This window comes from Microcebus murinus, chromosome 18, assembly GCF_040939455.1.
Source record: "Microcebus murinus isolate Inina chromosome 18, M.murinus_Inina_mat1.0, whole genome shotgun sequence".
NCBI lineage: Eukaryota > Metazoa > Chordata > Mammalia > Primates > Cheirogaleidae > Microcebus > Microcebus murinus.
The window spans coordinates 2149431-2171682 of record NC_134121.1 but is presented as its reverse complement, the minus strand read 5'-3'; the positions used below and the strand labels follow the sequence as shown (position 1 = coordinate 2171682).

Sequence of the window (22252 nt, the reverse complement as noted above, 5' to 3'; positions counted from 1 at the left end):
CTAAATCTATACTAACAATTTTGCTTTTCTAATAGTTTGAGCAAAGACCTTTTTAACTCCACAAAAATTGTGTAGCACTTCTTGGAAAATCTCTTAGAGTTTCTGTTATGCCCCCATGAAAGCCATAATCTCATTAAGATAAGGAGTATAAACAGACCCCTCACCTACTGGGAACCAATTCTGCTTTTAGGAATAGGTGGAGGTATTAGCCTATTTATGCTTACAGAACACATGGGATCTCACTGGATTGTTGGTTCTGTTGCCAGGAGCATGCTTTCTCTTTGTATTAATTCTTGAGTGAGTTTGGTGGTTCCTGTGGGTACATTGCTTTGGGGGGGTAAAAATCTGTAAATCATCTTGCTCAGTTTCTAGATTAAGTTAATGAATTAGGTCATCTGGGAAAAGTCTGGGTCCAGCTCCATGGGCAGAAGGGTAGGGTAGAAGGCCCCAGGTTCTATGTGTTTAAGACCCACCCAGGTGCTCACTTCTGGCTGGAATAAACTCAGGGCTCTCCACTGGCATCAAGCCTTTCCCTTTCCAAGAGTGGGGTTTTTTTTTTTTTTTTTTTTTTTTTGAGACAGAGTCTCGCTTTTGTTGCCCAGGCTAGAGTGAGTGCCGTGGCATCAGCCTAGCTCACAGCAACCTCAAACTCCTGGGCTCGAGTGATCCTTCTGCCTCAGCCTCCCGGGTAGCTGGGACTACAGGCATGCGCCACCATGCCCGGCTAATTTTTTCTATATATATTAGTTGGCCAATTAGTTTCTTTCTATTTATAGTAGAGACGGGGTCTCGCTCTTGCTCAGGCTGGTTTTGAACTCCTGACCTTGAGCAATCCGCCCGCCTCGGCCTCCCAAGAGCTAGGATTACAGGCGTGAGCCACAGCGCCCGGCCTAGGAGTGGGTTTTTTTGTTTTTTTTTTTTGAGACAGAGTCTCACTTTGTTGCCCAGATTAAAGTGAGTGCCGTGGCATCAGCCTAGCTCACAGCAACCTCAAACTCCTGGGCTCAGGCAATCCTTCTGCCTCAGCCTCCCGAGTAGCTGGGACTACAGGCATGTACCACCATGCCCGGCTAATTATTTCTATATATATTAGTTGGCCAATTAATTTCTTTCTATTTATAGTAGAGACAGGGTCTCACTCTTGTTCAGGCTGGTTTTGAACTCCTGACCTTGAGCAATCTGCCCGCCTTGGCCTCTCAGAGTGCTAGGATAACAGGCGTGAGCCACCGCACCCAGCCCCTTTCCAAGAGTTTTCAGGGGCTTTACCCTACACGTTCACTCCGTGGCTACTATTCTTCCATGTTTTTAACAGCAAGAGAAAATTAGGTCTGTTTAAAAATTTATAATACTTGTCTGAGCCGGGCATGGTGGCACGTGCCTGTAATCTCAGCTACTCAGGAGGCTGAGGCAGGAGTGGAAGCTGCAGTGAGCTGTGATCATGCTGTGAATCACCGCTGTGTTATAGCCTGGGCAACATAATGAGACCCCACTTCTTAACCTTCCTCTCCCCCACTCCCACCCCCGTTTAGATTGGCAGCACTTTGAGAGGTGGACCTGCCAGTGTCATGCTCAGAATGAGGCTGGACAGAAGGGACGCCGGGGGCCCTGTCCCTACCAGCCTCACTGCTCTCTCCAGGCCCCTGCCAGGACATACGTCTCCTCCAGGACATGCAGAGACTTAATGTGAGGCAGGATCCAACGGGAAGGCAGTGTGGTTGCCTCTGTTCTCTGGGTGTTTGATTTCATGTGGTTCTCTAAGGACCACCACCTGCTGCCTGCCCTGCCCTGCCCTGATGTGGTTTCCTCTGTGACCTTCCCTGCTGCCCCTGGGGACCCTCTGGCCCTTCTGCAAGCAGCTTCCTGCCTTCTGTCTCTGGGGGTTCTTGGCAGGGTCTGCTCCTTGACAGACTGCATCTGCCTCCACCCCTCGAAGTGCTTAGAATAAAAGCAAGTTTGTGCATAGGTCAAAAGAGCATTTTATTCGTTTTCTTCATCACTTGCCCCTCGAGGCTGGCCCTCAAGAATGCTAGGGGATGGATACATTGTGTTGCAGTGTTTGGGGTCGGGCAGAGCCTGCAGGAGACAGGTGAGCTGGGCATCTGTGCTCCTCCCAGCACCGCAGCCAGCCTCTGGTGACGGCCCCATGGTCACTGGAGGCAGAAGGACTTGCTCCCCCAGGGCTGGCTGTGAGGTGTTGCCAGGAAAGGGCTGCGGACGCTGAGGCAGAAGAGAGAAGGGGACACTCTGGCTCCTCTTTACAAAAGGTGCTTCAGCTGCAGCCTCCCAAAAGTGCCCTGCATTTGGCATTGTGACAGAGTGCCGTCACACAGGGACAGCCGCCATCTAGGTTGGGATAATCTGAGTTTCCGCTGATGGGTTATGTTCTCCAGGTGGAGTGAACCAGGCAAGAAAGAAAATAAAGATGTCCTTCATGTCCCAGGAACAGCGACTGTTGCCCCAGGTGGCAACACTGGCACGGGATTGGCAGCTGCCCTGACAGTCTCCGCCACCGCTGGCCCAGCACGTGCAAGCCATGCAGGCCCTCAGTGTCCCCCGTTTGCTCCCTGTAGGCGTCTAGATCCCTTGGGAAGCAGTTGAGCACCTGAATTCCAGAGAGAAGAAAGAGTAAAAATGCAAAAGTGGAACTGGTTTCTGCATTGGTAGAGGACAGTTCTTAGGGGCTGCTGCAGGTGGCACAGGGCTGTCAGGGCTGGGCACCCCCAGGTCGCAGGCTGCTGTTAGCGCAAACTAAGCAGTAGTGAGCCTGCCCCACTTCATGGGTGAGGAGAAAGTTAAATGGATAGACTTCACTATTTTAAATATTTTCCTATAAAATACATTCACTCATAACCTGCAAGTAAGCTGTGCCAAACTGGGAAAACTAAATAGTTTGACTCTTCCTGACACAGAGTGGTCATTTCTGCTGGTCAAGTTCCTTTATCAGCACGTGCCCAGCTCCCGAGCGCTGCGACCGTCCTGTCTACAGCCTCCCTGGCACAGGCGTGCGGGCTGGGGGAGGGGAAGCTTGTCACCATGGGAACCAGAAGCCATGCTAAGGGAGTGAGAATGAGGCCTGCACTCTGCATGAAGCGCAGACCTCCGGGGGGTGACCGCAGGAGACCATGTCCTGAACTTGTTGGTTTATGGAACAAGAGCGTGAAGTCAGAGAATCCAGCAAGTACAAAGGCAGAAGGGAACCAGCTGACTGGCTGGTTAAATGGAAGACTCTGCGAGAGTCTGCTTGAGCAGAGCCTTGGGGTCCGGTCATTCCCCCAGTCCTGCAGCCAGACTGGGGGGAGAGGAGGGAATTGCGCCGTGTGCGCGTCAGATGTGCCTGAAGGGAGCACTGACAGAGGCCAGAAACAAAATGGATGGCTTGAAAAGCACTTCTATGGGGTGTATTTTACTTCCATTTCTGTCACTATGGGGGTAGATGGAACTCTTTTGGCCACATGGAAACATGCTGAGAACGGAACACGCCCCTCCTCATCACTGAGGCCCGGCAGTCTCCAAGCGAGGCAGTGGGCACTGGAGACGGGGCGGCGGGGCGGGAGGGGGGTGTGCGGCCACCCTGCGTGCGGGTCCTGCTGGCTGCCACGCGTCCCCTGCACAGACCAGCAGCCCTGTCCCCCTCGCTGGGATGAGCAATGCTCCCTCCTGGTTGGCCTCCTCGACTTGTGGCCTAATTTCGGGGTTGGGGGGTGGGGGAGCTCTGCTGTCCCTGCTCCTTTGTGTGGTCTGTGGCTGTTTTAATGGCTTTCTCCTCACCACTTCATTTGCTGATTTGTCTAAGTTTTATGACAGTTACCTTTTAAAATGAAAAGAATGCAACCCATCAACATTTTTCCTGAAAATAAGAGTTTGCTTATCATTGCCCTAAAGAAGCTAGAAGCTTGGAGTTTAAGACTTTGTAAGACATAATTTTTAAAAAAACAACAAAACCTGTGACCTCTTTGTCACCAAGAAAGGGGGAAAGAAAATATTTTCAAAATTTTATAAAGAATGGAAATATATGATATTATACTTCAAAGAAATTCAATGTTAAAATTTTAAAGAAATGTTTAGCAATTTAATGAGAAGCTTCACTTCCCTGGAAACTTCCTTCAGAATATTTCACACCCTAAAACTCCTGGATAGCTGAGTCATTATAGTCTTCCATACAAGGAATTTGTTTTATGAACAGATTTTTAACTGTTGCCCTAATGTCTCATTGGAGCACTAAGAGATGACACAAGCCAGAGAGGACACAGTCTCCCCTGCCTGCAGTGGTGCGGCCCTGCACCTGCTCGTTGGCTGAGCTGAGTGAGAGTGTCCTGGCAAAATCGCCTCCATGACTCCTCAGAGGAGTTGGGAAGAAGGCTGCTGGGAAATTACTTATTCAAAAGGTTCTTAAAATTAAGGTATTTGTAAACTATTTTTCCCACCTTTCATCTCACTAGACTCTCCTGCCTTTTGGCGTTCTTACGAGAAGAATTCCCAGACTGCTTAACACTGCCGTCTCTTTTCCAGTCGATGAGCACTGGGCGACTGCCAGTGGATGGTCCATCACTCAGGTTGGAAGTTATCATATGCAAGCACACGCCTCCTCTCCTCTGGCTTTTCCATGTCACCAAACCCTTAAAGGTGTAAGCTCAGATACTAGATTTTTAAACCTGTGAAAAGGGTCGTCTTCGGGTCAAAAAGTGAAGTCCACCATTGTTCTTAATGCCAAGTAACAGGACATTCTGAGATGCATGTTCTTCCTTCATAGCAACTATGGTGAGTCATTCTGCAAACTGCCCTTAAGAGGTGGATGTGTGTGGTGCTTGTACACATGTGTATTTATACACGTGTGCAGACAGCCTTCAGGAAGGCCATGCTTTCCACAGATGAAAACAATGAGAATCAGCATGAGGTGAGGTTTAGTAAAAGTACTCATTTTCGCTATTATAGCTAAAGCTAAATAGCTATTTAGCTATTAAGGAAGATGTTACTTTCTGTAACATAAATAAATTCTGTATGGAAAGTAACACTTTCAATTTTCTGAAATTTTATCTGCCATGGAAAAGAGCCTACTCATTCTTTTGTCTTTTTGAGAACTCTGAGTTTCAAGTATTCTTGTGTCTCTATAGGGAGAAGATGTTTCCCTTCTCTGAAATTCTTCAGCTCTGAGTAGGGGAGTTAATAGCTCAAAACTAGACCCTCTGTGTAGGTGGGACAAGGCCCCACCTGTCCTAGTGCATCTTGAGTCAGAGTCCTCTAGGTGCTCACAGTGCTTTGTGAATACTTAAGCTACTGCATGCTCAGTGTAGCTTGCAATTTTTCTGTATTTAAAAGCAGCTGTGTTTATTTTCTTTAAAGTAACGTGTATATTATTGAGAGCAAGCAGTGTAAATATTACTGAGAAGTTACTGCAGGGATTTTTGTGACAAAGTTTGTATGGGTTTTTAAGAAAATCTACAGACATCCCTTTTTAAGATGGGGGAACTGTACTGTTGAACCCCACCTGCACTATAAGGAAATGTTCTTAGTAACTGTTGTATCTTTTTAAAAGCTTTGGTCATTTAACAGATGGTTTTAAAGAATGTATACAGTATCTAAAATAGTGATAACCCTGCATCCATAAATTGTTTTAAATTGAAAGAATGCTGTATTACCTGTTCTTGGTAGAACCAGTTAGGACAGTGAAGAAAAATAGTGGTTACATCTTGACCAGACTGTTTCACACATAATTGAAGACTAGTAGAGAGACTTGTCAAAGGCACAGCCCTGGTATCAAGGGTCTGAATGTGTGGTTTCCGGCAACTTTCCGGACTAGCTGGGCAGGGTCATTTGCAAAGCACCTGAGCTATCTGGATTCCCAGCTGTTCGGTTGCAGTGTGTCATTCCACTGTGGTCATAGCACTTGTAGTGCATCTTATTTTACAATATGTGTTTTTGTCAAATTGGTGAGGAGCCACAGAATAGTTAAGAATTGGAGAATCCAGTACTGTTCTGTGTGTGTGGAGGTGGGTGAGCCCCGGCCGCAGCCTCGGTGAGGGGGCTTCCCCCAGGACGCAGCTCGAATCACCTGAGAAAAGGAAGTTCTAGAAAAGCAGTCTTCAGACACGGGCCACCTGCAGCCAGCGGCATCGGCACGCCCTTCCCTTCTCCAGTGAGACGCCAGTCATGTCGCATGCCTGGTTTTGTTTTATAGAAAGTTAGGAATGGATGGCGAAGAACACTCATTTACTGCTGTTATGTTTATATCACAAAACTTCGATTAAAATGGATTTTAAAGGATTTAGGATTTACCTTTAGTATTAACGACTGTATCTACTGACTTATGTTAGGATTCAAAACCAGTTAAATTATAAGAATTCATGTAATTTTCCTAAGGTAATATTTATAAAATGTAAATATCCACATGGCTCCTCAACAGTTATAACTCTTAATGATTTTTCTCATAAATATACCTTTCTAGCTGGGTGAATGTCCCAGCTTTAAAAGACAAAATATACTGTGCCAAACTGCTGGGGGCACAATATATGAACAAAGTAGAAATGTAGGGTACTTTTCATCAGTTGTGACAAGTTTGGAAATGATTCACAGAATGACTTCTGCCACAGCTAAGTATTTCAGCAGTCACATGCTAAATGTCAAAAGAACAAGCTTGTATAATTTTAACTGGTATTTAATTTCTGTTCTAATACTAGATGATAATGCTTTACCAGACTAAAAATTATGTGCAGAAGAAAACAGTCCTCAGCAAACAAGGCAGGTACGACCGCCCCAGGTGTGGGTGTGGGTCTTCTGTCAGACTGGTGTCCCCAAGAGAAGGTCTCCTGGCTAGCTGAGCTGCTCACGCTTTAAAAAAAAAAATAATTCAAGACTTCATGGCTTAGTTTGAGACTTTTTCTTCAACGTTTGTGATCAGCTGTTCACTACAATTAAAGTGTTATTTTGTCAAAATATTAATTCCTTTGTGTGACACGCTAGATTCCCATGGATGTAGCTTATCATTTTTATTTTGTAAATACTATCTAACTTTACATAAACTATATCATAATAAACTATTTTTGCATCACCCTTTGCATGCTGTGTAATGAGATTTTGTTTAATGGAGAGGCATATGCAAAATATGCAGTTTGGTCAAAAGTTGAAACTGGGCAGTAGCCTGGAGATCTACAGAGATTTAAAGTTTTATTTATAACCTGCGTTTTAAAAAGTGTTTTTAAAGCTTTGGATTAGGCCAGGCATGGTGGCTCACACCTGTAATCCTAGCACTCTGGGAGGCCGAGGCGGGCGGATTGTTTGAGCTCAGGAGTTCAAGAGCAGCCTGTGCAAGAGTGAGACCCCCGTCTCTACTAAAAAAATAAAAAGAAATTAGCTGGACAACTAAAAATGTATAGAAAAAAATTAGCCAGGCATGGTGGTGCATGCCTGTAGTCCCAGCTACTCAGGAGGCTGCAGCAGGAGGATCGCTTGAGCCTAGGAGTTTGAGGTTGCTGTGAGCTAGGCTGATGCCACAGCACTCTAGCCTGGGCAATAAAGTGAGACTCTGTCTCAAAAAAAAAAAAAAAAAAAAGCTTTGGATTAGTTTTTAGCATTTCAAAATTAGGATAGTTTAGCAGGGCTTGGTGGTGCACCTGTAGTCTCAGCTATTTGGGAGGTTAGGGTGGGAGGATCAGTTGAGCCCAGTAGTTCAAGAGCAGCCTAGACAACATAGTGAGACCTCGTCTCAAAAATAAATAAATAGAATACTTCACATAAAAACTCAGATCTTACATGTTCACACACAAACCATAGTAAGAAATATTTTATATCCAGAATCTAATTAATGGACACTGCCTCAGTTATGGAAGTCTTCAGGGGGCTAACTGGTCATTAAGAAATACTGGCCGGGCGCGGTGGCTCACGCCTGTAATCCTAGCACTCTGGGAGGCCGAGGCGGGCGGATTGCTCAAGGTCAGGAGTTCAAAACCAGCCTGAGCGAGACCCCGTCTCTACCATAAAAATAGAAAGAAATTAATTGGCCAACTAATATATATAATATAAAAATCAGCCGGGCATGGTGGCTCGTGCCTGTAGTCCCAGCTACTCGGGAGGCTGAGGCAGGAGGATCGCTTGAGCCCAGGAGTTTGAGGTTGCTGTGAGCTAGGATGACGCCACGGCACTCACTCTAGCCTGGGCAAGAAAGCGAGACTCTGTCTCAAAAAAATAAAAAAATAAAAAAATAAAAGAAATACTGATGATGGGCCAGGCACGGTGGCTCACGCCTGTAATCCTAGCACTCTGGGAGGCTGAGACAGGAGGATTGATTGAGCTCAGGAGTTCGAGACCAGCCTGAGCAAGAGTGAGACACCGTCTCTACTATAGGAAAAAAAAAAATTAGCCAAACATCACCAATCTAGTAATGGTAAAGGGGGGAAAACAAAAATTAAAAAAGAAAAAAAAATTAGCCAAACAAGTAAAAATAGAAAATATTAGCTGGGCATGGTGGCGCATGCCTGTAGTCCCAGCTACTCGGGAGGCTGAGGCAGGAGGGTTGCTTGAGCCCAGGAGTTTGAGGTTGTGAGCTAGGCTGATGCCACGGCACTCTAGCTCAGGCAAGAGAGTGAGACTCTGTCTCAAAAAAAAAAAAAAAGGGAAATACTGATGATGGTGATGCCTTCACCATCTAGGTACTATAACTCACCACACCTGTCCTTCTTATGAATAAGTTTATTTACAAAAATATTTTACTTTTTGTTTATAATAGAAAATGCATTTTACATCCTGACCCAATACACATACACCTCCAAATCCAAAATTTAACAAAGCAATGCACTCTCACTGTGATATCTGCTGATGTGTCTACTCCACTTCATTTTCTAATATTCTAGTTGTGACCTGCTAAATTTAAAATACAGCAGATTTTTAAAAATCAATATTGTCACACCCTTTAGAATGAAATGTGTCAAAATGTGGGAATCCAAACTTTTACTGGGCTAAACAGAAAAAAACTAAAGTCTAACTCTGCCAACTAGAAATCAGCCTGAGGAATTTATAAAACTTAGCAAAAATCCCCAAAGCACAGACATACATATAAAGGCACATATTTTCAGTGTGCTATTCCAATTGTTTTTAGGATTTTTCAATAATTCTTTGCCCATTTAAAATAATTTATTAAATTTGTATAACAAAGTTTTTGGATACTGGCCTAATGTGGTGGTGGTTTGGTGGTTTTGTTTGTTTGTTTGTTTTAAGAGATGGAGGTCTCACTATGTTGCCCAGGCTGGATCAAACTCCTGGTCTCAAATGATCCTCCCTTCTCAGCCTCCCAAGTAGCTGGGGCTACAGGCACATACCACCATACCTGGCTTATTTTTTTTTAATTATGTAAGTGCAATTTAAAAAATCAATTGGCATTTGAAAATCCAAAGCCCTTTCATGATAAAAAATAAACTAGGAACAGAAGAGAACTTTCTCAATATGATAAAGACCATATATGAAAACCTACAACATCATAATGTTAAAAGTCCAAAAGTTTTACCCCTCAGATCAGTAACAAGACAAGGATATCTGCTCTCACCACTTGTATTCAACAGTATACTGAGTCTAGCCAGAGCAATTAGGCAAAGAAAAAAAGGCATCCAGATTGAAAAGGAAGAAGTATAGCTATCTCTATTTGCAAATGAAATGATCTTGTATATAGGAAATCCTAAGGATTCCACACTGGGAAAAAAAAAAGTTAGGCTCATGCTGGATAACAGACTTAAACCTAAAGTATGAAACTATTAGAATTCTAGAGGAAAATGTTGGAAACACTTTCCTAGACATCGGCCTAGGCAAAGAGTTTATGAAGAAGTCCCCAAAGGCAATCACAGCAGCAACAAAAATAAATAAATGGGACATGATCAAACTAAAAAGCTTCTGCACAGCCAAAGAAACAGTCATGAGAGTAAACAGACGACCTACAGAATGGGAGAAAATTTTTGCATCCTACGCATCTGATAAGGGGCTGATAACTAGAATATACTTAGAACTCACGAAAATCAGCAAGAAAAAATCAAATAACCCTATTAAAAAGTGGGCAAAGGACTTGAACAGAAACTTTTCTAAAGAAGACAGAAGAATGGCCAACAAACATGAAAAAATGCTCAACATCTCTAATCATCAGGGAAATGCAAATCAAAACCACAATGAGATATCACTTAACCCCAGTGAGAATGGCCTTTATCAAAAAGTCTCCAAACAGGCCGGGCGCGGTGGCTCACGCCTGTAATCCTAGCTCTCTGGGAGGCCGAGACGGGCGGATTGCTCAAGGTCAGGAGTTCGAAACCAGCCTGAGCAAGAGCGAGACCTCGTCTCTACTATAAATAGAAAGAAATTAATTGGCCAACTAATATATATAGAAAAAATTAGCCGGGCATGGTGGCACATGCCTGTAGTCCCAGCTACTCGGGAGGCTGAGGCAGGAGGATCGCTTGAGCCCAGGAGTTTGAGGTTGCTGTGAGCTAGGCTGACACCACGGCACTCACTCTAGCCTGGGCAACAAGTGAGACTCTGTCTCAAAAAAAAAAAAAAAAAAAAGTCTCCAAACAATAAATGCTGGTATGGATGCGGAGAGAGAGGAACACTCGTACACTGCTGGTGGGACTGCAAACTAGTTCAACCTCTGTGGAAAGCAATATGGAGATACCTTAAAGCGATACAAGTGGATCTACCATTTGATCCAGCAACCCCATTGCTGGGCATCTACCCAAAAGATCCAATGACACTCTACAAAAAAGACACCTGCACTCGAATGTTTATAGCAGCACAATTCATAATTGCAAGGTTGTGGAAACAGCCCAAGTGCCCATCAATCCAAGAATGGATTAATAAAATATGGTATATGTATACCATGGAGTACTATTCAGCTCTAAGAAACAACGGTGATAAAGCACATCTTATATTTTCCTGGTTAGAGCTGGAACCCATACTACTAAGTGAAGTATCCCAAGAATGGAAAAACATGCACCACATATACTCACCAGCAAACTGGTATTAACTGAGCAGCATCTAAGTGGACTCATAGGTACTACAGTAATAGGGTATTGGGCAGGTGGTAGGGGGGGCGGGTATATACATACATAATGAGTGAGATGTGCACCATCTGGGGGATGGTCATGCTGGAAACTCAGACTTGTGGGGGGAAGGGGGAAAAGGGCATTTATTGAAACCTTAAAATTTGTACCCCCATAATATGCTGAAATAAAACTGCAAAAAAAAAGTCAAGCAGAGGAAAAAAAACAGTGTTAGAACTAAGGAGTTCAGCAAGTTTGCAGGATACAAGATCAATATATAAAAATCAATTGTATTTCCATGTAATAGTTATGAGTAATCTAAAACTGAAATTAACGAAGCAATTCTATTAGCAATAACATCAAAAAATAAACAAGTGGCTTAAGGCCAAGAATTCAAGACCAGCCTGATCAACATAGCAAGACCCCATCTCTACAAAAGATTTAAAATATTAATAGCCAGGTATGGTAGTGCATGCCTGTACTTCCAGCTGCTCAGGAGGCTGAGGCAGGAGGACCACTTGAGCCCAGGAGTTTGAGGTTGTAGTGAGCTATGATAAACACCACTGCACACTGCACTCCAGCCCAGACAACAGATTGAGACCCTGTCTCAAAAAACAAAAGACTCATTCACTGAAAGCTATGAATCAGGTTGAAAGAAATTAAACAAAAATGTAACCAAAATGTTTGTACCTTCATAATACCCTGAAATAAAAAAAAAAGAAATTAAACAAATGCAAAATGGAAAGGCATCCCATGTTCATGGATTGGAAGACAATATCATTAAGATGGCAATGTCCCCAGTTCGATCTACCGATCAGAATCCCTATCAGATTTCTTGCCCTTTTTTTTTTTTTTTTGAAGAAATTGATCTGCTTGTCCTAAAATTCATATGGAAATGTAAGGGACCCATAACATCTAAAAGAATGTTGGAAAAGAAGAACAAAGAGGACTCATGCTAACAGGATTCAAATTTACTACAAAGCTTCCATAATCAAGACAGTGCGATGTCGCGCCCGCCTCGCCAGCAAGGAAGACGCGGCAACAGGAGTTCTTCTGACCGTGCTTTAATGGGGTTCCCTTTAGACTTACATGATGCGGAAGACCCAGCCCGGCAGCGCGCAGGCCGCTATATACCCCAGAAGTACAACCCCTAAGCTGCGATAGGCCGCTCAACTGTCGAGCCACCAAAGCATTAGCCCATATCAGGACCCTTTGTTTGCATTCTCGCGCCACAGGGCAACTGACAATTATGCGTGCGCTGAACTTGTTAGCTGCTCTAGGCAAAGCCGGAAACAGGCGCCAACTTGTAATGGCGTTGACACCGCGCCCCACAGTGCGATACTGACATAAGGATAGACATATAGATCAATGGAACAGAATGGAAAGTCCAGAAAAAGGTCCTTATGTTTTTGGTCAGTGGATTTTCAACAATATACAGATGCAAAAGAATGAAGCTGGACTCCCGACCTTACCACCATACACAAAAGCTAACTCAAATGGATCATAGACCAAAGTGTAAGTGGTAAGAGTATCATTGTGACCTTGGTCAATGGTTTCTTGGCTATGACACCAAAGTACAGGCAAGAACAATAAAAATAGATGGACTGAACTATATAAAAATGTAAAACTTACATGTTACAAACAATACCATCAAGAAAAAATTACTCAAAGAAAAGGGAGAAACATTTGCAAATCATATTTCTGTTAAGGGACTTGTATCCAGAATATACAATGAACTATTAAAATTTAATATAATGGCAACCCAAAAAATGGGCAAAGGGTTTGTTTGAATAGACATATCTCCAAGGAAGATACACAAATGGCAATAAGCACATGAAAAGATATTCAATATCTGTAGTCAGCAGGAAAATATAAGTCAGACCTAAAATGAGACACCATACCCACTAGGATGGCTGTAACCAGAAAGTCAAGTAATAAATGCTGATGAGGATGTGGAGAAGAAGGAACTCTCATACACTGCTGTTGGGAATGTAAAATGACACTGCCCCTTTGGAAAACAGTCTGGCAGTTTCTCAAATGACTAGTGAGTTACATGACCCAACAATTTCACTCCTATGTGTATACTCAAGAAATGGAAACATTTCTGTGCAAACACTTGTACACAGATGTCTATAGAAGCATTATTTGTAATAGCCAAAAGGAGGAAACAACCCAATTATCTATCATCTAATGATTGGACAACAAAATGTGGTGTCATTCATACAGGGGAACATTCATACAGGGGAACACTATTCAGCCATACAAATAAGGTGCTGTACGTACCACAATAGGGATTACCCATGAAAACATTGCACTGAGTGAATGAGGCAGATACGAAAGGCCACATGTTGTAAGATTCCACTTGTATGAAATATTCAGAACAGGCACATCTGTAAGATAGTAGACAGTGGTTACCAGAGGCTGGTGGGTAGAAGGAAATAGGGAGTGACTGCTGTTAGGACAGGGTTTCTTTTGGGAGTGATGGTTACACAGCTCTATACTAAAATCCACTGAATTGTATACTTTTAAAGTGGATTTTATTATGTGAATCTTGAAAATGTGTTATTTTAAAAAATAAAGAGTTGCTTTAAAAACCAATAGACCAAACATAGTGCTTTAACCACTTTGGTACGAGCATCGACTATAGTCGACAGCCACAGATGAACGCGCACAGCGACTTTAGCTGACAGCCATGATATGACTTGTCTAATTTTTCATTTATCAAAATAAAATTGTGAACATTTTAAAATAACGTGATAAACACATATATGTATTTGTTACCTATTCTGATTTACATGACAAGGAAAGCTGCCTGTAAAGTAAAACAAGCTTTCTGTGCTTTCAAGCTTTCCCCATCACACAAGAGCAAAATGGATTCGTCGTCAATGCGCAGCGCAGACTATCGTGCGGACTGCGAGTGCGGCTGTGGGCGAGGGTTCGCGGCCAGTGAGTGCTGCACCAAAGTAGTTAAAGTGTAGTTGCATTGGTTCATGCAAACATTCTCAGGTTAGTCAGCAGTGTGGGCACAATGTTAAGGCCGTCTGCTGCTATTAGTTTTTAAAACCACAAGTATTGCAAGAGTTTAAAATATTTTAAACTCAATTTTGCTAATGTTCAATGTATACCTCAGGCTTGTTCTTAAGCTGTATTACTGTCCCCTATAATTAAAATGACAACACTGAACCCAAACCACTAAGCTAGAAATGATGTTACAGAAAGCTGGGCACTTATCTCTGAGGCTGCATCAGATGAATGGGGACAAGAGGACAAACGGTTGAGGAAAAGGAATGAGTTTATTAATTTGCAGGCAAATGATGGAGACTCGCATCTTAAAATGCTATTGTCCTCCTCATAAGCAGAAATACAGAACTTTTAAAGGGAGGGTTTTCAGCCTCGTGGTATTAACTGCAGTGGATAGTTCTGATCAATCCGGTCTTGGGGAAGACAATCTCTGGTGACCTCCACCGGGACAATTCTGTTGAGTTCCTGTGGTACAAAGAAAGAAGGACACTCCCCTGCCCGTCCCCAACCACTGGCCTGAGGCAGGGATGCAGGTTTTAATTCCCAAAAAGATTGGGGAAAGTTTTAAAAAGTATAAAACATTTTTACCCTTTTTCCTGTTTCCCCTGTTAAAGTAAGAGCCCATCCTGGGCAGAGGGGCAGTTATTTAGAGGGGAGATTTCCTAGACCCTCTCTTGTAAAGCAACTGTCAAACATAATTGAGAATTTATTACTTCTTTTAAAGTTTCTCAGGGGAGACACAAGACTGAATCTTGTAGACAAAGAGGCTTCGAGTGACACTCAAGGCTAGGCAATCTGTCTTTGCTCCAGGCTGAGTCCCTGCCCCGTCACTCTGGCATCGCCTGCCTAAGGCTAGCAGTTCTGGGATCTCCTGCACTGCCCATCCCTGGAACAGCGATGGAAATCACAGCCTGTGTGGCCCAAGGCTGGAGAGAAGTGCTTGGTTCCTGCCCTGACTTTGGAGGGAGATTTGAGTATGTGTTCCCTTGGGGGATGTTTTATTTTACCACAAGTTCTTTTCAGAAAAGTTAACTAGTATCTGAAGCTTTTTGTGAGATTCAATTTCCCTCTGCTCCTAAGATGATGAAAATAGTAAAGTATTGAATATATGAAATAAAGTAAAATAATTTCACATTTCTTAAAACTTTCCTGCAAGCAGTGTGTGGCCACATGACTGTGCATCTGATCACTGCCACCCTGAGAAGTCACAGCAGGGACTCTGGGTGGGGGCAGGGGAGCTCATGAGAAAGGGAAGGGAGAGCTGGGAACGTGCTTCTGTCTGGTGGGTCTGGAAACAGGACCAGGAGGAGTCTGACACTTTGGAAAGCATTTGGAAAGGAGGCGCTCCAGTATTACTTTAAAGTCTTGTTTCTCTTTGAGGGACTCCTATCTTGACCAACAGTTTCTAAACAGCTATTTATTTATACTGCCCCCCACCAAAAAGTTTTGCTTATTTAATAAAGAGTAGCCACTGTTTGAATGACTTAGCAAGATAAGGCAAAGACATGCAGTATTCACACTACAGAATAACATATTTATTCAAATGTGTCAGAAATCCAGGATTATGTGGTTTCACCATTCAGGGGACACTTTATAACTTCTCCCATTTTCTTTTCAGAACATAAACTGGGGGGGGAGGGTTCACAGACCCAGATGAAAAACACTTTTAATGTAAAACCATTTGTGGGTGATTTCCAATCTGTATATAATACTTTACAGATTCAATTGAATTTTTAAAATTAACTTCCATGTTTACTTGCCTAACACTGTAAGTCAAAAGTAACATTAAAAAGGGAAAACATACAGCACTAAGCGCTGTCCAGATGGTAACGGCAGCATAAGCTGGGGACATGAGACCCACGCATGCATTCGACAGACTTTGGGATGGGTGGTCCACAGCTCATGACGCATAGAATATGACAAAATAGTGAAATCACAGCTTCAGATATCATTCAAGCTATTTATATATTAAAAAACACATTATAAAAAATTTGCTAAAATAATTTGGAACATTTCACAAATGCACAGCAGACAGCTGTCCTATGACTTTAAACTGAGCTGAGAAAGGAAACCCAGGTGTGGAAGACACCACAGCCTGAAGCTGCTCCCCCCGCCCTCCCTGTCCCTCTCCATGGTCAAGTGATTCAAGATTGATTACGCTGAGCCCAAAATGTGAGTTCCCCAAGTCCACAGGTGTTAAGGGCAAGATCACTTCTAAACACATAACCAAATTACCTGGAACCTGAGAATGTTAGAGATTAAAAGCACAACATGGAAACAAAAGCAGCTTCTGGCTGCCTGCAGCCCATACTGACACTTCACCACGTGAAGACAGGTCAGTTGCTCAGGATAGGCATTTTCATGCATCTTTGTTTTAAAGAGTAATTATGCAAGGAGGCCTTTTAGTGGCAAGGACTGCTCGTGCTCAACCTCTCTCCTTTCGGACTCCTCTGTCCTCTTCCCCCTCTGCTGCCTCCCAGGAGTTGGTGACAGCGAGGAGCCCAGGTGCACCCTCAGCCAGATGGGGAGGCTGGTCCAAAGGGGGAGGAGGAAGAATTCTCAGGGAGATACCAAAAGGGCTGAGCTAGACTAAGTTGGCCAAAGCAGAAAAGGGTTTTCTAGAATCAGGAAAAGGAATTAGATGTTCAACCCCAAAAGAGGCACTGTGCCTTTTCTGTAAAGCAGCAGAAACCCTTCAATTCTAAGCCAAGCTACAGGCAAAGTTCCTGGAAAAACACACCCGTGACAAGCTATAGCTAAATTTATTTTGGTGGAGAGAAAAAAAATAGGCTTGGTCCAAAATAGTGGACCTAATATACCAAGAATTTCCTTTTCCTTTTTAACCCCAAACATTCGTTCAATGTAGTATTCTAATGAATAAGAATTTAGTTTAAATGATTTTTTCTATCACTGAGGTTTCCCTCACTCAGAATGCAGTGTCTGCACAAGGCAGCAGCCTGCAGAGCCGCTCTTTGTAGGCTGGGTTTGGTTTTGACTGGAGGCACCGAAAGTCCTGTAGCATGGAAGCTTCTCTCTCATTCAGCTCTGAAGACTGGAGAGAGCACAACATCAGTGACTTCTCTTCTTTTGTGGGAAAAAGGTATACTTTGTAGGGTTAAACTCCTCCCAAATGCGCTCAAACTCTTCCAGAAAAAGCCTCACATACTCCTCGTCCTCCATGATCAGGACGTTCTCCCTGTTGTTCTGGATGGCCTGTGTGGTCCAGTTGAGTGAGCCAGTGATGAGCACCTTCTTGTCCACGATGGCAAACTTGTGATGCATGTAGCCCAGGTCCTGGTCATGGCGTACCTGGATACCTGCAGAAAAGGCAGAGGATAATTTCATTCCAGTACATCCGCTCTGCAAGCGTGCTGTTTCCAGTTTGGTGGGAAGGCCTTCCACCGGGTGGTGGTGCTCAGCTCCCAGAATTGAGAGGCCAGAGCACATGCCACCAGGGAACCGGGTGGGAAACAACAGGCACCATGGGGTCACCTGCTCCTCACCCTCCAGTAGATTCCATCTCTCAACAACACTTGATTTCCTCTGGGGAACAACCCACCCAGCAGCCCTAGGGTCTGGGTGGGGGCCATGCCATCGTTAGCCCCATCAGAGGCGACCAGAGAAAAGACGTCGCAGGGCTCACTCTCAGCTCCCGGAGCTGGGTCCACCTGCTGGCACAACCTCGTAACAGTCCCTGTGTGCAGTGGCTTTTCTGGCTGGTAAGGCAAGAAGGACACTAACTAACACAAAACGAGTTTTCCTCTTCCATACCACCCTGCTTCCTTCACCACAGAACCAGTAATGCCGTCCCTCTCACTTCAGTTTCCAAACCCCTCTAGGACAGGGCCTGTCTGCCTCGTTCCAGCCCACAGAATGATATCTGCCTCCATCATCATCTGTCCAAAGAATGGACTGTAAGAAACATGGCGTAAGAGTAGCAAATATGCTTCATGGGGCCGGGCATGGTGGCTCACGCCTGTAATCCTAGCACTTTGGGAGGCCGAGGCAGGCGGATTGCTCAAGGTCAGGAGTTCGAAACCAGCCTGAGCGAGACCCCGTCTCTATCAAAAATAGAAATAAATTAATTGACCAACTAAAAATATATATACAAAAAATTAGCTGGGCATGGTGGTGCATGCCTGTAGTCCCAGCTACTCGGGAGGCTGAGGCAGTAGGATCGCTGAGCCCCGGAGACTGAGGTTGCTGTGAGCCAGGCTGACGCCATGGCACTCACTCTAGCCTGGGCAACAAAGTGAGACTCTGTCTCAAAAAAAAAAAAAAAAAAAAAAAAAGAGTAGCAAATATGCTTCATTGGAAGAGAGTTGCCAGATTTATGAAATAAAAATACAGTATGTCCAATTAAATTGGGATTTCAGACAAACGAGGAATAATTTTTGAAAGGAACTATGTCCCATTGAGTATCTGGGACATACACTAAACATTATTTGTTTCTGTGAAATTCACATTTAATGACACACCTGTACTTTGGCAGCCCTACCTTGGACAGTAGTGACTCCCTTACCACGCGGATCCACTTCTCACACCCTGTGGCCAGCCCACCAGCACATCCTGCTCGCTCTGCCTTCCAAATACATCTAAAATCTGACCATTCCAGGCCATCTCTGCGGCCCCGCACACTGCCTGCCTCACAGGACTGGACGAAGCTCGGATGTCATCCTCCCCACCAGCCCTCCTCTCTCACAGCTTTCTGCCTCCAGCCAAGGAGGACACCTTGCTGCTCAGGGCATCTGTTCCTGCTGTTCCAGCCACTGGGACGCCTTGGCCTTCCCAGAGCCCATTCTCAGTCGGCAAGGTCACTGCCCACTTCCTCCTACACCCTACTCCCTTGCCCTGCTTTACTAAGTCTTCCTGAACTTCCTTAGTGCCCTAAATCAAATATGCATGATTTAGTCGGCTTCCTCGCTGGGCCTGGCCTTGTGCACTAGGTGTCCCCAAGCACCTGGAACTGATTCTAACTGACACTGGTACACAGATACATTCACCTAACGACACATGCTGCTGACAGCTCAAGGCCAGCAGAAAACGCAGGGAGGCCACCAGAGGGGAGCTGACCATTAGATGGGGTCTTGATCTGGGGGCCCTATAAGATTGTTCCCAAACGCGAGCTCCCACAATTCCCTTAGTGCTTACCAAATAAAACAGAACTGTCCGTGCCTAGAGGTACCCACACTTCCCCCCACTAAAATCACAAACACACGAAAGGCAACTCTTGAGGCTGCCAGAGGGTGGAACGTGCCTCCTCTGCTACCCACGTGGGGCGCAACTTGCGGGCACAGACCAAGGTGCCTTCTCGCGCGGAGCTGGCGAGGGAAGGCGACTCCACAGAGGCGGCTCTGCTTCCCAGGCCAGCAGCAGGCTGGGCGCGCAGGGAACAGAGTGGCGGTGAAACAATGCCCAGCCTGGCCGGTCCCCAGGGCTGGATGTGTTTCTCCGACACGTGGCCACCGGAATTACAGCTGCCCCGGCGGGCGTGACTTTCTGGGCGGCACCGCGCGCTCGCGCTGGCGGGGAGGGGACAGCACCTCAGGCCGCAGGAGGATCCGCGCTCCTCACGGCCGCGCCCGCACAGCTGGAGAGACACGGAACCGCTCAGCAACCCAGCCTTCTGGCTCCACTTATTTTTTGAGACAGAGTCTTACTCTGTTGCCGGGGCTAGAGTGCCGTGGCGTCAGCCTCGCTCACAGCAACCTCAGTCTCCTGGCCTCAAGCGATCCTCCTGCCTCAGCCTCCCGAGTAGCTGGGACTCCAGGCGTGAGCCACCGCGCCCGACCTGGCTCCACTTTTGCCTGTTTTCACTCGTGTCAGAGGCAAGAAGCTTCTCTCACCGGGCAGGCGCGCCGTTCCCCAGCCCTCAAGTCTCCAGACAGAAGCAGAATCTCGGGCAACTGGCTTCCCGCCGCGGGTCCCTGGTCACCAGAACCCGTCTCGGTCCCGGCGCTGGCCCAAGGGTGGCCACAGAGTTCTTAAGCCTGGCCCTGTCAGTCTGAGCCTCAGGCTGCAACAGTCAGAAACTCTGCCGGCCCGGGCTGCCCAGGCGCACGCTGGCCCCAACGCCGGGCACCAAGAGGGTGCGCAGCAGCGCGGCGTGTCCAGTGACAGGCCACACGCCCCTGGGAACCCCCAGACCTTCTCCCCGCTGGGAGCACGCGCGCGGAGGGTCGGCTCCCTGGCGCCAGCCTGGCCTGACGCGGGGCTCGCTGTCTCTGCACAACCCCTGACCTCACACGGCCACGGCCACGAGGCGAATCAGGGTCTCGCCTGTCCCCAGAGCCTCCCCGGGGGCGGTCGCGCCAGGCCCACCTGCCTTCCGCAGCAGGCCGATCTGCGAGCCGTTGAGGGCCATGTAGTCGCAGTCGGTGACGGCCCGCACGCGCACCCCGCGCTGGTGCAGCAGCTGCACGGCGCGGCCCAGCTGCGGGCTGGAGAAGGCGAACAGGCAGAGCTCGAGGCTGGCCCGGGCGGCCAGGAGGGCGCGCAGCAGGCGGCTCAGCGAGCTCTCGCCGTGCGGCAGGCTGCACTGGCAGCCCGCGGGGGGCCCGGCCGGCGCGCCCGGGGCCCGCAGCAGCGCCTCGGTGCAGGTCACCTGCGACGGGAAGAAGAGCACCTCGCGCCGCGGCCGCCGCCGCCCGGCCCGCAGCCAGCGCAGCACCCAGGGCAGCGCCTCCAGGGCCAGGGCGAGGCCCACGGCCGCCGCCACCGCCGGCGACCCCAACCGCCGCATGCCGCCGCCGGTCCCAGGCCGCGCCGGCCCCAGCGCGCCTGCGCGCCCCTCCCCCGGCCACGTGCCCGGACGCGCCCCTCCCCCCGCGGCCACGTGCCCGGCCGCGCCCCGCCCCACGGCCGCGGCCTGCTCGCCCGGGGCGTTCTGTGCCCGCCACCCGGGGGCCGCGGCCGCCCGCCCGCAGAGCTACCCGCACCATCCATCCCCGCAGGGCCACAGACCGTCTGCAGCCCCAGAGGCCTGAAGCAGCGCCCGCTTTCTTGATTCGAGCTTCCGGAAAGCTGGCTGGGGGCCCTCAGGGCACAGTCCCGGGGGAGCAGCTGGCAGCGCTGGGGAAGGCTCCGGAGACACGGCGCGAGGAGTCTGCGCAGCCAGTGGCAGCCGGAGAAGCCCAGGTGCTGGAGGCGGAGGCCCCTGTGCGTGCTCCACCCCAGCGTCTGCCCGGGGAGGGCGCTGGCTGGCGAGCGAGTGGGACCGCGGGGCCCCTGGGCCTGTCTCTGCAGGAGCTGGGCTGGTGTGACAGGGACACTCCATGCAGTGGACTGGATCCTGGAACAGAAGGAAGGCGTTAATGGGAAAATAGTGAAATCCATATAAGTCTGGAGTTTAACGGCAATGTACCAATGTCGGTGTCTTAGGTTTGACAGACATGTGACAGTAATGTAAGATGCTAACAATAAGGGAAACCGGGTGAAATAAATGGGAACTCTCTGTTCTATCTTTGAAACTCTTCTGTAAATCTGTAATTTTTCCAAGTTGTTTATTAAAATATTAAACATGCACCTTCCATATGATCCAGCCATCCCACTCCCTAAAGAAATGAAAGCATACTTCCACACAAATATTTGTACACACATGTTCATAGTAGGTGTGTAATAACCCAAACCTAGAAACAACACAAATGTCCATCCACAGGTAAATAAACTTTTGTAGATCTATATAATGCAATGCTATTTAGCAATAAAAAGGAATAAAGTACTGATATACTCTACAACATGGACGATTTTCAATTATGCCAGACAAAAAGAGTACATATATATGATTCTATCTATATGACATTCTAGAGAATGCACACTGTAGTGACAGAAAGCAGACCAATGGTGTCCTAGCGGGAATGACAAAAGGACATGAAATGAAATGATGGATGTTTATTTGTTGACTGTGGTGATGTTTCACAGATAAACACACTTGTCAAAAGGTATGGATTAAATAAGTATAATTTATTGTATATCAACTATACTCCAATAAAATTAAGTACAAAGTAATAGAGCCCTTGTGTTTAAGCTTGGCTTCCCTACTTTGCAGTGGTCTAGGACAAGTTGGTTCATTTCTTTGAGCTTTGCTTTTCTCCTTTAAAATGACAAAGAATGAGAGGAAGGACTTCCAGTTATGGCAGTATAAAAAAGCAGTCAATGCCCCTCTGCAAAAAAACAAACATAAAACTGGGCAAAATGGTCAAAAACAACGATTTTAGGGCAAT

General features: G+C 46.4%; 1 protein-coding gene across 3 annotated transcripts; it reads right to left on the bottom strand.

Annotated features, from left to right (window-relative positions):
* Nucleotides 1–1961: 1961 nt before the first annotated feature.
* Nucleotides 1962–21767, bottom strand: PLD6 (phospholipase D family member 6). Of its 3 annotated transcripts, none has more exons than XM_020281149.2 (4): nt 20994–21767; nt 17197–17347; nt 13293–13399; nt 1962–2602 (listed from the first exon to the last, which is right to left on the bottom strand). In XM_020281149.2, the coding sequence occupies exons 1-4, from the start codon at nt 21304–21306 to the stop codon at nt 2544–2546; spliced, it is 630 nt and encodes a 209-aa protein (XP_020136738.2). In that variant the 5' UTR covers nt 21307–21767; the 3' UTR covers nt 1962–2543. The 3 variants fall into 3 exon arrangements, with proteins under 3 accessions (XP_020136738.2, XP_075850111.1, XP_012593404.2); XM_075993996.1 differs by lacking the exon at nt 20994–21767 and adding an exon at nt 20352–20821 and having other exon boundaries at nt 1980–2602; XM_012737950.3 differs by lacking the exons at nt 1962–2602; nt 13293–13399; nt 20994–21767 and adding an exon at nt 20352–20821 and having other exon boundaries at nt 15548–17347.
* Nucleotides 21768–22252: the final 485 nt, after the last annotated feature.

Excerpts from the sequence above, each read along its gene's own strand:
- PLD6 (XM_075993996.1), bottom strand. The coding sequence starts at position 20,772 with ATGCGGCGGTTGGGGTCGCCGGCGGTGGCGGCGGCCGTGGGCCTCGCC. Across the intron at positions 17,348-20,351 it reads CGGCCTGCTGCGGAAGGCAG|GTATCCAGGTACGCCATGAC; the intron begins GTGGGCCTGGCG and ends CCTTTTCTGCAG. Across the intron at positions 2,603-13,292 it reads CATGGGTAATCCCTATTGTG|GTGCTCAACTGCTTCCCAAG; the intron begins GTACGTACAGCA and ends TCTGGAATTCAG.